Raw genomic sequence first — 16463 nt, forward strand, 5'->3', positions numbered from 1 at the left:
GAAGTCAAATTCGAACTTTCTCTGTAAATATGTAAATCAAATGTTGGGATACTGCTGCTCTCCCCAGCTTGTGTGTTCGTTTGAAGATATCTTTTTATAAACCTATGATTATAATGACCTGATTCTAAATAAGGAGGCACAATCATTTCCATAAAACAAATCTTTGGTTTGTTGTTGTTGTTGTTGTTTTCCTCAGCACTAAGAGAGTGCCTCTTTATTAACTTGGCATTCAACATAATGGGGCTGTTCTTGTCAATGGGTTTTGAGGGATTTTGGTGTTTGTGAAACGTCTCAGTGATATCCAGTGGAGGATCCTACTGGACCCTGTGGGTGGTGCCCCTTTTCTGTGTAACTTTCCAGACCTTTATCCTAGTTGAGATGAACTTTAAGTGTTCTCTTTCTACCCTTGCTCTAAGCATCTGTGAAGCCATATCAAACACTGGATCTTTGGAAGACTATTATCAGTATCAAGAAGAGATATCTGAAGGCTAAAAACAGTGTTTAGGAGAGTATGGGACCCACCTATCTTATACCAGTGGTTCTCCTCCTTGGTTGTACATTGGAATCCCTGTGAAGCTTCAAGAACTGATAAGGTCAGGTTTCTACACCAAGGACTAGAACAAACATCAATGCAAAGCTCTGTGGCTAGCCCTTTGTAGAACTCTGTCTAAACTGAAAAAAACATTCTTCATCAGCCCTCTTTGAGCCTGGTTGTTCAACCAGAAAAGAGCATGCTCTCATTCTGGCCACATTTCTCCTTTTCATCTAAAAAGGACATCATGAATCACTTTGTCAAAATCTTGGCACATTCTGGCATTCTTTGATTTACTGTTTCCAGCAACACTATCAAAAAAGAAATGACATTAATTCAGCATATACCTCCTTGCTATACCATTTTCTTTTTCAATTTTGCTTCTCTTGCAAATGGAGTCCCTCATTACCACCTGATAGCTGTTGTGTACATCACATGTATTGATGATAATAAAGCCATTAGTCTGACTGCTCATAATTAAGAGTGTATAACCTGTATGGTCAGAGAGAAGGGTGGGAAGAAGTATCAATTGAGACCTGTTGTCTACAGGAAGAGGCTCCCTACGCCCCCATCCCCACACTTGAAACACTGCACAAGTGTTAGTTTCTTCTTTTTTACTATAGAACTAGGGAAATTGTGGTTAGCTTATATGCCCAGAGAAGAGAATTAAGCAGAATAGAATCTCTAGCACTAAAAAGCAGCAACTTAGGGCCAAAGTGCTTTGAGCTCCCTCCAACCACTGGAACCTGTGTTGTGGACTGGAATGTCTGGGTTTGATGGAATTAAAGTCAAATATAAACTTCCTGAGTGCCAGAGAAGCAAGCGTACTTTGCTAGCACTCTGTCAATATTGTTTTGAATGTATTTCAGGAAGATCTGGGAGCATTCCCTTCTTTTTCCATAAGCCTCTATGGAACAGCAAGGTTTATTGATGGTTTGTTGACACTCCGCCTACTTTGAGGGCAAACCTATGCCTAAAAGGAGGGGCAAGTTGGGATAACGGCAACTAAAATAATCATGAAACAGTAACAGAGTCTCTTTTTAATCAGAAAAATATTGCCTGTCAAAAGATAGATAGCTCTTAAGACTCATTGGTTGTCAGGAATTTAGCATAGGAAAATGGGACCTAGCCATAGGAAAGCTGCAAGTCTCATTTAGATTGTAATTCAGAAGCAGACAGTTCAAACCAGTAATTTATGATCCAGAAGACAGCCAAAGGAGAAACTAATTCCACAGCAAACAAAAGTCTGAGACTCTGACTAGGTGAAGATGTGGCAAAGAGGGATTACAAACGTGGTAACCAGGGACCTACTATTGGCCAAGACTGATATTCCTTTATCATGTGAGTTGAAGAGTCAATTCTGTTCCCGGGTCTACCCATCAGCAGCCCCATGATCTTGCATAGATTACTTCTTGCTGGGCCTCATTTACTTTTGCTTCAAACAAGTGGAATTTGACAAGATTATTGGTTACCCGTGAACTCTGTGAATTCCATGGGCTCCTAGAATTCCATGGAGGTCCTTGGGGCCCAATGGGGAGGTCCTGTGGTTCTCAAGTCCACCAAAATAGTTCCCTCATTAACTTGTTTTCTGTATCAGGCTTCCACATGAAATTTAGTTAAATAAAAGGGGAAACTCATGGTCTCTGTCTCTGATTCTGTTTTCTTAGGCTGTAGATATATGCTCCAGCCTCCCATGAGTGCCAGGATGGCCTGGGTTTGAGTATGCACTGTCTGTAGGAGGGCTTCCAGAGTTGTGATCTTCAGACAGCTTGAGTGGAGGGACTTCCCTGGTGGTCCACTGTTTAAGACTTCACGCTTCCAATGCAACGGGTGTGGGTTTGATCCTTGGTTGGGGAACTAAGGTCCTACTTGATGAGTGGCACAGCCAAAAAGAAAGAAAAAGCAAAGAAAGCTGTTTGGAGACATCTCTCTGATTATCTCCTGACTAAGTCTGTATTCCATAGAGTGGAAAGGACCCCATTTCCCTACCAAGAAAGACATTCGATTGTGATGCAAATGAAACATGATGCATGTGGGTAAGAAGCCCGGGAAGAACACAACAGTGATAAAGCTGTTTCAAGGACCCATTTTCTACCCTGGGCTGTACTGAGAACATGTGCATGTTATTGTGTACAGAGCTGTTCAGCTGATGAACTGCATATAAAACAGAAGTTGAAGCCAGTTTATGTAAGCAGTAATGCATGTTTCACAGAACATATCACAGTCCAGCTGGTTTTTGAAAAGCCCCAAAGAATCAGGGACTTAGTACCTTCCTGCTCCAGTGTTCTGAAGTGAGACAGGAATAAACATATAATGGTAAACAGTACATTGAAACTAGAAACTAGGTGTGGGTTGAAGAGAAAATGGGAGATGAGGAAGTCAACAGAGCATGTGTTAGATGATGTTTTGAGAAGTTTTATGGGAGAAGGACCAGAGAAATGGGGAGGTAGCAGAATGGATCCTAGGATCAGGTCCCCTTGACCTCCCTGAATTGTGGAGCCTTTATCTTCATTTCCCTTCCTCGTCACTCCACCAGCCACCTTCTCTCCCCATGGTCCCTTGGCCCTAGTCCTTGCCCTGTGTTCTGCTACCTCTGCTTCTTACAACTTTTCTCCTCTACCTCCTGCCTCATTTTGCTTTCCTGATTTTCTGTCTCTATGCCTATCCCTCCTCTACTTCCAAACCCCTAGTGGTTCTCAAGCTTGGGTGCCTCCTGGGCTACCCAGGGTGGCTCCTTGAGCACACATAGCCTGCTCTACATTTCTTGATGAACACTATTAATCCTGAGAGATTAAAATGAGCATGTCCATTGTTGGAGTCATCTGGTCTTTATTTTCTGGCAATGGCCAGTTTTTTATGCTTGAAAGGAGCACTCTAAAGGCAGTTCAACACCTAATCTGTTGGTGGTACCTAATTACCTTTTACCATAAACCAATAAGAGAATAGATCTGTAATAGCTCAATTTTTAATGACTTTTAAAGGATTAAACAATAACAGCAGAGCCCCCTACCATGTATAATTTAGTGACAGATGAGAACCTACTATACAAGACAAGTCAGGAACTAAATTAGAGTACAGTGTTTATTCAGTTATCACACTGAACTGTTGGGTTGAATAAGTCAAAATAGGGAATACAACATTTGTTATAATATAACAACTTTTTTGTAGATTTGGCCCCATTTACTCTCATCTTAGAAATGTCAGGGCCTTTAATGAAATCTATAAAAACATCAGAGGCAGTAATACACTCTGGCCTTTAACCTCTGAAATCCCAGGTCAAAAGTGACCTCTAAGTCATAAGGTGTCAAGTCACTTGTTGCCAAATCTCTCCCATAAAACACTCAGAGATAGTTGAAAGGAATTGGGACATAAGTAGGTTATGGGCAACAACCAGAAGACACACTGCTTATAAACACTCAACATATATACAGATACTGGTGAATACAATAGGAAACCTAACTGGGCCTTTTGTTCCCCATTTCCAAGTTTAGTTGCAAAACGATTGACCTCAAAAGGGTCCATTTCCTTTGTTAAAGGTAGAGGTGGAGTTATGCATGCTCAATGTGTCTCATCTCTCTTTTTTTTAGTTGAAGTTTCAATATCAGACTCTCAGAAATTAATAGAATGAGTGTACAGAGCAGTAGAATATAGTAGACCTGAAAAGCACTATGAACCAATTTGACATAATTAAGATTTATACAATTTTCACACAACAGTAGGATACAAATTCTATTCAAGTTCCCATAGAGTATAAACTAGGAGATTATGAAATATATCCAGGGACATAAGACCGTGGCTTCTTAGATATAGCCCTCATTTAAAAATGGAAATTTAATTTACAAATACATAGGAGTTTTTAAAGTATCTTTGATATTAATTTCTCATTTTGACATTATTTTCTCATTAAAATGCTTTCTTCTCTGCAGTCACCCTCCATGATTTTTCAGTCTTCTAAGTTTATTGAGGTTTTCAATAGCTAAGTCGCAGAGCTCTCTTGGTAAATGTCACACTGCATTTGAAAATATGTGGGTTATTTTCAAATCTTTTGATATTGGTCTCTAACATAATTCCACAGTAATAAGAGAACAGACTGTATGATCTCAATGCCTTTAGACCAAGAAATTTCTGTACCTGGTCTTATGTCAGAGTGTTTCATCTCTTAAAGAGTCCTTGTCTGCCTCTGCTTACGAAAACCAAAATCACAGAGGGTGGGAGCACTGTGAGGTGGTGCCGTGAAGTGGTCAAGTGGATGGACTCTGGGCTCACACTTCCTGGATTCAGATACTGACTCCCTCATTGCTAATTGTGTAATGTTGGGCAAGTTATTATGTTAACCCTACCGCCCTCAGTTTCTTCATCTGTCAATTGGTCATAATCAAGTATAACTCAGGGGATTGTTGTATGAATCACGTGAGCTAATAGTAATCATTCAGTAAATGCTAACTAATAATATTTCCCATGAAACAGTCTTTATACAAATATTAAGATATTGTTACATTGTTTGTTAAATAGATTTTTATGGGCTAGTTTGGGAGCCTGTTCATCACGTATAACACCATTTCCATGGGAGAATGTATTTTGAGTTCCAAATATTCAACTTAGAAAGAAATGTTCCACCACTCTCCTCTTTGTAAAGAGAGTCTTTATATCAGTGCTGAGGCCTCTCAGGGTTACTAACACATTTCCATGTGAGTCTCCTGGTTTGTTTCTAACCTAAACTTTACAAACTGTTAAAATGAACTGAAGTCACAAACTGAAGCCTTTTAATCAAATGGTTAGTCCAGTTGCAAAACTGCCTTAATGAAAATATATTGGGTACCTATGCATTGTTTGGGGACCTCTTTGGAGAAATGTGGTAACTTCTAAGATGACTGCTTTGATCAGTTTTTAACTGAGGAAATTGCCAATAAGGTAAATTGAATTATTCCTCCAAGTGGGTAAAGTCGTGCTATCTGAGTACTTAGGTAAATTTAGTTGCACATCAGGATCCATAGAAAACTGCAACATTTGTTTGTTATTGACAAGGGATGTAAAGTTATTAAGAATTCCAGAACACCAAAAACTTCTAGGTAATATGTATATCACAATGAAGAAAGGCAATATTTTTTGGCCAAAGGTTGTCTGTCTAATATTATAAATAAGGTCAGTAGGTCATGGGGGCTTTGTCTCACCTTAGGAATAAAACAGACCTTGTTAAATAATGTAGCAGAAGAAAAATCAAGAGCTCTTTCTCTGTTCAAGATCAGTCAGAGAAGACTAAGTTTCTGTGTTTCCAGTTCCAGAGAGAACTAATTGTCTTCACTTGCTCTCTGGGTTTGCCCACAACAGATTACCATGTTGTTGTAATCTCCAGTTTTCCCTCCCTTTGATGGCATCCCCTTACCTACATGGCTCATGGCACTCTCTTCCTTCTCCCACAATGAAGAGTTGGGTAGTCAGAAGTTCCCACATTCCAGGCCTATTCAGCTCAGAAAGGGTGTCATTCTCTATGTATCTTCTTATATGTTCACTCATTCGCTTTAGCTTCTGAGCTTTAATACTTCATATAGCAAAGTCTGTCATATTCCCATCTCAATGAGATTTATTTCTACTTTTTGGTTTTCATTTCATTTAGCAACAAAAAAATTTATTGATCACCTGTTTTGAGCCACTATCCACAATATCCAGAGATGCTTGTGGCACAATTCCTACCTTCACAATCTAGGGAGACAGACCTGTGAACAAGTAACAGGTATTCACCCTACAACATGAAAACAGATGTATAAACAAAGGGGTATATAGTAGCTCAAAGGAGGGGAGGGCTAACCCTATCTCCATGGTGACTGCCACCCCAGTTTGCTTGGCATTGAGAGACATAGAAGCTTCAGTAGTAAAACCCAGGATAGTCCCTGGAAAACCGAGGTGGTTGTTCACCATGTCCATCTGGGAGAGACTGAGAAGACTTAGCAAAGGAAGTCCCATTTGAAATAGAAATTAAAAGGCAAGTAGAAGTTCACCAGGCACTGAAGGGAATAGCATTTGAGGCAGATATGAAAGAGCATTTCTTATTATAGGAATGAAGAACTAATTGGCATGAATAGTATGTGAGCCTTGGCCAATATGTGTATGTATGTGAAAGTGGGGGAAGCAGGGTTCTCAGATGAGAACAGAGGAGGACTAGAAAGAGAGGCAGGGGCCAAATCATGGAGGACCATCTATGCCATGCAAAGGAATCTTTACTATGTCCAGTGTTTTCAAACAGCTATAGTGATCCCTTGGTTCAAATTAAACCTTGCTTGGAAGCATAATGAAAGTGAAAGTCACTCAGTCATGTCCAACTCTTTGCAACTCCATGACTATACAGTCCATGGAACTCTCCAGGCCAGAATACTGGAGTGGGTAGCCTTTCCCTTCTCCAGGGAATCTTCCCAACCCAGGGATCGAACCCAGGTCTCCCGCATTGCAGGCAGATTCTTTACCAGCTGAGCCGCAAGGGAAGCATAAATAAAGAATAAAATCAAGTATTTCTCTGATTGAAACACATGTGGTACAGGGTCCTAGAATCTCTCCATCTATCTCCTTCTCCCACCCCTTTTCCCACTTAGCTGGTCTTGAGGGGAATTTAGGGGAGAACAGTTTGAAAACCATGTCCATGGACCACGTTGTTGTTGTTTAGTAACTAAGTCTTGTCCAACTCTTGCGACCCCATGGACTGTAGCCCTCCAGGCTCTTCTGTCCATGGGATTTCCCAGGCAAGAGGCAAGAATACTAGAGCGGATTGCCATTTCCCGACCCAGGGATTGAACCTGCATCTCCTGCATTGGCTGGCAGATTCTTTACCACTGAGCCAACAGGGAAGCCCTCTGTGGGCCGTAGAGAGCCAATAAAAATTGCTAAAGCAGAAAAATGGATGCCATGATGAGGTTTAGAATAAGACAGATTGTTCAGGAGGATAGACTGAAGAACACAGAGGCTTAAGTTCGAAAAAAAACCTATTGGAAGCTATTGTAACAGTAGGGACAGAGAAAAGTGGATGGGTATGAAGGCCATTTCTAAAGGTTGCATGAACTGAAGCTACTGAAGTTGGGGGAGGAAAAATTTTCTAGATGAGGAAGAAGGAGAAGTCAAGTATGACTCTGGGTTTCTTACTAAAGAAGCAACCAACTACAAAGAAAATCTCTAATCTCTTTTTTTTATTGAGGCATAGTTGATGTACAATATTGTATGTTTCAGGATTACATCGTAATGACTCGCAGTTTTTAACATTTGTATTCCATTTATAGTTATTATGAAAGATTGGCTATATTCTCTGTGTGGTATAATATATCCTTGTTGCTTATTTATTATTATACATAGTAGTTTGTACCTCTTAATTCCCTCCTCCTATCTTGCCCCTGCCCCTTCCCTTTCCCTACTGCTAAATACTAGTTTGTTCTCTGTATCTGTGAGTCTGTTTCTGTTTTGTTATATACACTCATTTGTTTTATTTCTGAGATTCCACTTGTAAGTGATATCATACAATATTTATCATTTTCTGATTTGGTGAGCAGCAGCAGCAGCATGTTGAGTGAAATAGTGAAGTGAAAGTCGGTCAATCGTGTCTGACTCTTTGCAACCCCATGGACTATACAGTCCATGGAATTCTCTAGGCCAGAATACTGGAGTGGGTAGCCTTTCCCTTCTCCAGGCGATCTTCCCAACCCAGGGATCAAACCCAGGTCTCCTGCATTGCAGGCAGATTCTTTACCAGCTGAGCCACAAGGGAAGCCCTTGTGAGTAAAATAAGTCTAGTCTGATTATTGAGCCAGGCTTCCCAGGTGGCTCAGGGGTAAAGAATCCACCTGCCAATCAGGAGACATGGGTTTGATCCCTGAGTCGGGAAGATCCCCTGAAGAAGGAAATGACAACCCACTCCAGTATTCTTGCCTCTTGCCTGGGAAATCCCATGGATAGAGGAGCCTGGTGGGCTATAGTCCATGGGGTTGCAAAGAGACAGACAAGACTTAGTGATTAAACAACAGCAATTTCTATAAAATTAGCCAGCCCATTTTCTTTTGAACTTTCAACTAACTTAGATAAAAACCAGAATGTGGTCACTTGTGCCCATTTTCATTCCTATAAAATGAGCAAGCCAATTTTCTTTTGAGCTTTCAACTAACTTAGATAAAAACCAGAATGTGGTCACTTGTGCCTAGTTTGATTTTCTTCAATCTTTCTTCAGCTAAGTTTTGACTTTGCTAGGAGAATGCTTTTTGCTGTGATTGGTGTATTGCCCACAACTGCTTTTGTCTCTTATTAGCAGGGCAGTGAGTAGCAGTTTTCTTTTTTACAAAGATAGGGCCCAGCTTACATGCAAGTTCATTTTTTTTTCTTTTTCTTTCTTTTATTTCATTTTTTAAATTTTATTATTTTTAATATAAATTTATTTATTTTAATTGGAGGTTAATTACTTTACAATATTGTATTGGTTTTACCATACATCAACATTAATCCGCCACAGGTATACACGTGTTCCCCATCCTGAACCTTTCTCCCTCCTCCCTCCCCGTACCATCCCTCTGGGTCGTCCCAGTGCACCAGCCCCAAGCAGCCAGTATCATGCATCGAACCTGGACTGGTGATTTGTTTCATATATGATATTATACATGTTTTGATGCCATTCTCCCAAATCATCCCACCCTCTCCCTCTTGCACAGAGTCCAAAAGACTGTTCTATACATCTGTGTCTCTTTTGCTGTCTTGCATATAGGGTTATTGTTACCATCTTTCTAAATTCCACATATATGCGTTAGTATACTGTATTGGTGTTTTTCTTTCTGGCTTACTTCACTCTGTATAATAGGCTCCAGTTTCATCCACCTCTTTAGAACTGATTCAAATGTATTCTTTTTAATGGCTGAGTAATACTCCATTGTGTATATGTACCACAGCTTTCTTATCCATTCATCTGCTGATGGACATCTAGGTTGCTTCCATGTCCTGGCTATTATAAACAGTGCTGCGATGAACATTGGGGTACATGTGTCTCGTTTTGGAGGATTTTTTTTTTGAAATAAAGCAGTCACATTCATTGTAGAAAATTCGGAAAATTGAAAAAAATGTTTTCAAAGATTACATCATTAATAATCCTGCCACCCAGGAGGAACCATTGTTCACATGTTGGAGTGTTTCCTATCAATCTTTTTCTTAGTACATGAATTGAAGAGAGGTGAGAAAGACATATACTTGTGAAGAGCAGTATTGTTTAGAGTAGGATGTATTGAGCTAAGAAAGGTGAGATGAAAAGTGAGAAAATGAAACAGTATGGCATGTACACAGACATAGGGAGAGTGGAAAGGGAGAAAAGAGATGTGTTTGTTTAGGATTTGGTTTGGCTACAGAACAGAAAAAAGCAAGCAAAGGCTGCAGAGGTTGGCAGAAATTGTGACCAGCTGAAATAAGAGAGTTTAGGAGGAGGCAGCAAATGTCATTTGCAGTGACAATTTTCTTCTAATAACAGAACAAAGATGGCTTGTGAGGACAGGTGCTCCGAGCATTAATCATTAAACCCATTGCTTATTGGGGTGGAATAAACCTGTTCTCAAAGTGTGGTCCTAAAACCAGCAGTTTCAGCATCAACAGGATATTTGTTAGAATGCTAATTCTCAGACCCCTCTCCAGATTGATCTGTTTTTAACAAGTCCCTCTAGGTGATTCCAATACATGCTATAGGTTGATAGCCACTGGATGAAATGGTGCTTCCTAACCCTTTCTAAAGTACATCTGTGGAGGTTTCTGGAATGGAGGAGAGATGTTCTCACCAGCTGATGAAAACGGGCCTGGGAAAAGACTTTGATAGAAATGTTTTTGATAATAATATTCAGAGCCATGGTGGGAAAAGGGGATGATAATTTGCTACAAAGTCCAAGCCAGTTCAAGAGGGAGCATGTCTTCATAATAGTTAGGAGTCTGGGCGCATAGGCAGGCATAACCCTGGTGGTAATACCTGCAGGAAAACTCCTGTGTATCCTTCAAGACCCTGATCAAATGTCAAGCTCCTCTGTGAAGTGTTCTCTGAGCTATGGTGTCAATGGCTTCATCCTTGTATTGACTTGGCACTTGCAACGTTCCTCTGATTGGCTCTTATCTCACTGTATGGTGGGTATATGTAAGTCTCTCTTCTTCACTAAACTGTATGACCTTTGAAAGTAGGACATTCCACTATTCATCTTTGAATCTCTAGTGTCTAATATGATTCCTGATACATACTTAATACTCTAGAATAATTTGCTTAGAGGAGGCATGAGGAATGGCCAGCTTTTTATGGCTGTCAGGAGCTCAGAAGCCTTTGAAACATGAGTTTACTTTGAATTAACCATGAATTAACCATGGTCTTGAGTTCAGCTCTGTGCCTTGAAAGTTAGGGCCCTTGATTCTGTTACCACACCATGAGTTGATCTCTCTCAGTGACCTCAACTAAGATCTCAGAGACATATTAGCAACTTAATATGTTACAGTGGGCTTCCCTAGTAGCTCAGGCAGTAAAGAATCTGCCTGCAATGTTGGAGATGTGTGTTGGATCCCTAGGTCAGAAAGATTCCCCTGAAGAAGGAAATGGCAACATGGACAAGAGGAGAATGGCTGGCTACAGTCCATGGTGTTGCAGAGTCAGGCATGACTGAATGACTCTCTCTCTCCAACACACACACACACACACACACACACACACACACACACACACACACACCTTACAGTAGGATACAGGATTACTAATGTCAGCTTTTCTTATATTTTGTATTATAGCTAGACTTCCATGGGAAACCTAATTAAAATCTATAGGGGTATATCTGCCACAGGACAAAAGTATTGGATTGGTCAAAAAGTTTGTTAAGATGTTATGAAAAAAATCCGAAAAAGCTTTTTGGCCAACACAATACTTCCATCTTTGGGACCCATGGGTTACTTCTCATCTCATCCAGGCACTGCCATCTTCTGATTGCTTTTACTTCTCTGATTCTATAATGTAGCCTGTTCATACCTGTGTTGTACTAGTCGCTTCAGTCATGTCCGACTGTTTGTGACCTCATGGACAGTAGCCCACTAGGCTCCTCTGTCCATGGGATTTCCCAGGCAAGAATACTGGAGTGGGTTGCCATTTCCACCTCCAGGGGATCTTCCTGACCCAGAGATAGAACTCGAGTCTCCTGTGTCTCCTGCATTGCAAGCAGATTCTTTACCCACCAAGCCATCCGGGAAGCCCCTGTTCATCCCTGGTCTACTCACAAGTATTCTCCAATCAAGATAAACAGTAAATTACAATCACCTTTGCAACTGTGCCTTCCAGAGGTTATACTTATATCAATGTGTTTAGATGTGTGTGTGTTTCCCTAACTCTGTGGTCACAGAGTCCCAGGCAGTTCCTTGGTTTCATTTCCTAGGTGGTTAATGACACATTCATTTTATGTGGATTTTTACTGGCTTCCCTGGTGGCTCAGATGGTAAAGAATCTGCTTGCAATGCAGGAGACCCAGGTTTGATCCCTGGGTCAGGATGATCCCCTGGAGAAGGAAATGGCAACCCACTCCAGTATTCTTGCCTGGAGAATCCATGGACAGAGGAGCCTGATGGGCTACAGTCCATGGGGTGGCAAAAGAGTCAGACATGACTGAGAGACTAACACTTTCATTTTACTGGCTTAGCTCTCAGAGGACAGCCTTATAACCGTATTTCTAAACTTTTGAGGGTGGGTCACCTCACTGTCCCTCACTTACTGCCAAGAGTAATCATTTCTCAATGTTACAGAAACTTTGCAGTGTATGCCAGTATCATTCTCTAAAATGGAGTTTTTAGACCCAAGGTAAAAATCAGAATGGATGTGTGTCTTCTGGGTCAACTCACGATCCTAATATGTACGTGCTGAATAGATTTTTCTGATTTTTTTCTACAGGCATTATATCTGATAGCCACTAATGGAACCCCAGAGCTGCAGAATCCTGAGAGACTGTCTGCTGTATTCCGTGACTTTTTAAATCGCTGTCTTGAGATGGATGTGGATAGGCGAGGATCCGCCAAGGAGCTTTTGCAGGTGAAAATTAAATAGGACAGTTACAAACAGAGAGTCATTATATTGAGCTTTTCTACCTCGATGTGTGACAATCAGAGAACTCTGTTGAGAGATGCCTAGTTTGAGTTAGGCACTAACCATTTGATTTGAGATCACAGGCACAGAAATATAGGCATGCATCTAATGTGTAATGGATTGGCATGTGGCCTTTCTTCTGAGAAGTTGGCAATTTAAACTAGAACTCTCTTTTGTTCTTCCTGGAGTCTTATTTTGCAAGGGGAAAAAACAATGTGAACCTCTGGTGTTACTGTTTTGTTCTAAACTTTACTTGTGCCCCTGGATGTTGTACGCAGGTGCTCTTGGCCGGAGGTAATTCTCTACATAACTATGCAATTATTTCCATGGCATTTGCTACTCTAATGCTTTACTGGTCAAAGCCCCTTTGCTTGTGATGCCAAATGGCAGGCACCTGCTTGCCTGGGTGAGTACCATCCAGTGGTGAGTGCCTCTGTAACCATTTGTCCTTTTCATGGCTCTCAGGGATTCGTATATATGATGATAATTAGTACCTACTTGATACCAACATTTTTACACATATTATCTCATTAATTCTTACAACACTCTAAGATAGGTGTTATTAATCCCTGTTACAGATGTAGAAATTAAAGCTCACACAAATATCGAATGGCAGAACTTGAATTTGAGCCCTGGATTGTCTTTCTTCCACACAAATCAATTTAGAAGGGAAAAAACATTTATATTGATAAAGCAATGCATGCCCAGGATCACTGCTGGGGATGGTCCCTCGGGGAAGAAAATAAAGATCTGTAATAGCCAAGCCAAGCAAAGTGACTACTTGTCCCTCTTGACTTTGAACACATAATCCAGTTAAACAAAAGGCATAACATTTGGTCATGCAGAGTGTGATTAATGATGAACTCAGTCTGTTCTCGGCCAAACAACAAAAAGTTCCTATTGCTTCTGAACTCCTTCCAGAGATAGAGAGCCACACTCAGGCAAAAATACCCTACCCCAACCTAAGTCATACTTGGGATAAACCAATTTGGAGGAACTGGGAAAGCTACACCTTCTCTTTTCTGCTACCTGTGAGCGTTTCACAGGCTATCATGAGGCCTGAAAATGTCCTATCTGAAATAGCCCTTTATTAGTCCTCCCATTATTCCAGCCTCAAATTATAGATGAAAAACTGGAACTGTTGAGTACATCATTTCCATGTCTTTACACGCCTCTCACTACCCCACTTACACATCCTGTACACATTCCTATTATGTCTTCTTCAAGGATGAGTGAAAATACAGTTTCACTTAAGGTAGCTATATAGTTATATATATAATTAAATCAATTATCTAGTTAATTCCTTACTCAACAATACTTTTATCTGAACCAGTCAGATTACTGATGCAAAATGATGTTGTGAGAAGATTGAAGAGTGTATTTGTTGCATCTTTTGATTTTATACATGTAAGCTCTGCATATTACCTTAAGTCCATATAACTCCATTCTCTGCCTCTAGTTCATTTTAGAGGTTGGAAAACAGAGACTTACATGACATTCACACCACTGGAAGACTTGAGAAAAGGCACAAATAAATGGATTTTTATGAAGCAACTTCTATTTGCAAGGCTTAAGTGCACTGGTTGATACAAATCTTTTAAAGGCATGATTCCTACTCTTTAGAAGTTCCGTCTCCTTGTGAATATGAAGAAGAAAAAAAAACAAGATTGTTCAGAGACTCAGTGGAACCAAGTGGCCATTCAAACAGTGAATGTCATAACTGATTAAAGATATGCATCTATGGCCTGTGGCACTCAGAAGATGTCTGTGAAAGGGAAAGAGTTTGCCTGGGCCTTGAAAGACAGATCAGTCTTAGATAGTTTAGGGGGAAAAGGGGAAGGAATTTCAGATGGAAGGATTATCACCTGATCAAAGACATGTAGGCAAAGTTCAAAGGAACAGAAAATAGACAGTGTGGCTGAAGTAGAGTTCAAGTCAGAACAGCTACAGGTGGCAGGACTGTAGAGAGCCTTGAACACCAGGCTAAAGCATAGGGGCTGTAGGTAATGGGGAAACACTGAAGCCATCTGAGGGACACACATGATGAAAGCTTTGTTCAGGAAGATGACGCTGGTGGTCTGCAATAAGAATTAGCAACAGAAACAGATGGAGGCAGGAAGATGGGGGGGAGGTTATTGTTGTAATTCAGGATTAAGTTGATTAGGCCTAGGCAAAGCAAGAGATCATTGTAAAAGGCATTGAAAAGGCAGCATTTGGTAACTGATTGCATGTAAAACATAAGAAGAACACAAAAGTGACTTCAGAATATCAAACCAGTGGTAGCATTCAGCAAAACCAGAAGTGATAGAAGATAATAATACACTGGCTAACATTGATTGGCCTTGATATAGCTTATAAGAAACTGTTGCTTACCTCATTTAACCACTGTGATAAGCAGAGGATTGGATTGAACCCAGGTATTCTGACTCCAAAGCCCCTATAGCTTACATGACATAAGAGTACTCTGTTTGAGAAACTTCAAAGTATAAAAAACTATATATTATTTTAAAATTATTTATTTTTAATTGAAAGATATGCTTTACAATACTGTGTTGGTTTCTGCCATACATCAACCTGATTGAATGTACATTTTTCAATGTTGAGTTCAAGGTGGCAGGAGGACATTCAAAAGGAAATAAACAACAGACAATTAGAGAAATAGGGCCAAAATTCAGGAAAGAGATCAGGTCACGCAATGGATATTTGGGAGTCATCTCCATAAGGCTGATGAGAGCTTGGTTAGAACCATGAAAAGGAATGAACTCTCCAAGGAATTAAATTAGAAAAAGATGATGAGAGTCAAGTTATGGGAGGTGGAAAGAGGACATGAAACCAGGAAGAAGATAGGGAGGGAGCAGTCAGTGAGCTTGCATATAGAAGAGAACTGAGACAGTAGAATGTTATAGGCCCCCAAAGAGAACAACATTTCAAAGAAGGAAGGGACATTCACTTGTATGAAGTACTATGGAGCAACCGAACAAGAAATGGCCGAGGCACACTATTGGGTTTAGCAGTTAGGAGGCCATTGGTTTCAGGGTCAAGGTCTCTAGTGGTCAACAGAACACAGTTTTTCAAGCATTGAAGGCTGCTCCAGATAAAGTCATCAATTTAAGAAAATCAGAAATTTAGACTCCCAAACACAGTGAGATTTCACAAGACACCTACTCTGAATTTCTAGCCCTGCCAGTCAGCTTCCCAAAGATTTCATGACACTGAAGAACAAAAACATCTGAAGGACAAAAGCTGGCACTATATTTTTTTAAATGATGTTTAATTGGATCCACAAAATACAAATTTTAATGAAAAAAAGGCTCCTTGCAAGTGTAAAGTAATATACTTGTTGGAGGAAAGAATTCCAGTAATTCCTCTGTTTTTCCTTTTGCAGCATCCATTTTTAAAATTAGCCAAGCCTCTCTCCAGCCTGACTCCTCTGATTATTGCTGCAAAAGAAGCGATTAAGAACAGCAGCCGCTAGGACTGCCAGCCTTACCCCACACCATCTCCCTCATGAGTAAGACTGAAATAAAACTCCGCTGCAGGAAAGATGGAAGAAAAGACAGTCAAATGGGGTGGGGTTTCTTTAACTTTGAGATGAATAGAAACTTCTTATAAGCCTTTTTCCTACTCCCTCAGATTATGTAATTTATTTGTAAGCCTGAATCGCAGCCCATACAGGGCAGCAATGTCGAAGTGACCATTAAAAGGTCACTTCCACCGTGAAGCGAAAGAGCCAGTAGTGAATCCCCTCATTTTGTGCATTCACTTTGAAGAAAAAGATTTCTCAAAGATGCACAATCCCTCTTCATAGTGTTGTGTTTGTTTTTAAGTTAGAGA

General features: G+C 40.4%; 1 protein-coding gene across 1 annotated transcript in view; it reads left to right on the top strand.

Annotated features, from left to right (window-relative positions):
- Window positions 1–16104, top strand: part of PAK3 (p21 (RAC1) activated kinase 3) — a 114417-nt gene extending 98313 nt beyond the window's left edge. Inside the window, exons 16-17 of the mRNA XM_052663029.1 lie at window positions 12438–12575; window positions 16015–16104. Of these exons, the coding sequence (XP_052518989.1) occupies window positions 12438–12575; window positions 16015–16104 (228 nt within the window). The remainder of the gene's footprint in view (window positions 1–12437; window positions 12576–16014) is intronic.
- The last annotated feature ends 359 nt before the right edge of the window (window positions 16105–16463 follow it).

The sequence above is a fragment of the Budorcas taxicolor genome, chromosome X, assembly GCF_023091745.1.
Source record: "Budorcas taxicolor isolate Tak-1 chromosome X, Takin1.1, whole genome shotgun sequence".
NCBI classification, from domain to species: Eukaryota; Metazoa; Chordata; class Mammalia; order Artiodactyla; family Bovidae; genus Budorcas; species Budorcas taxicolor.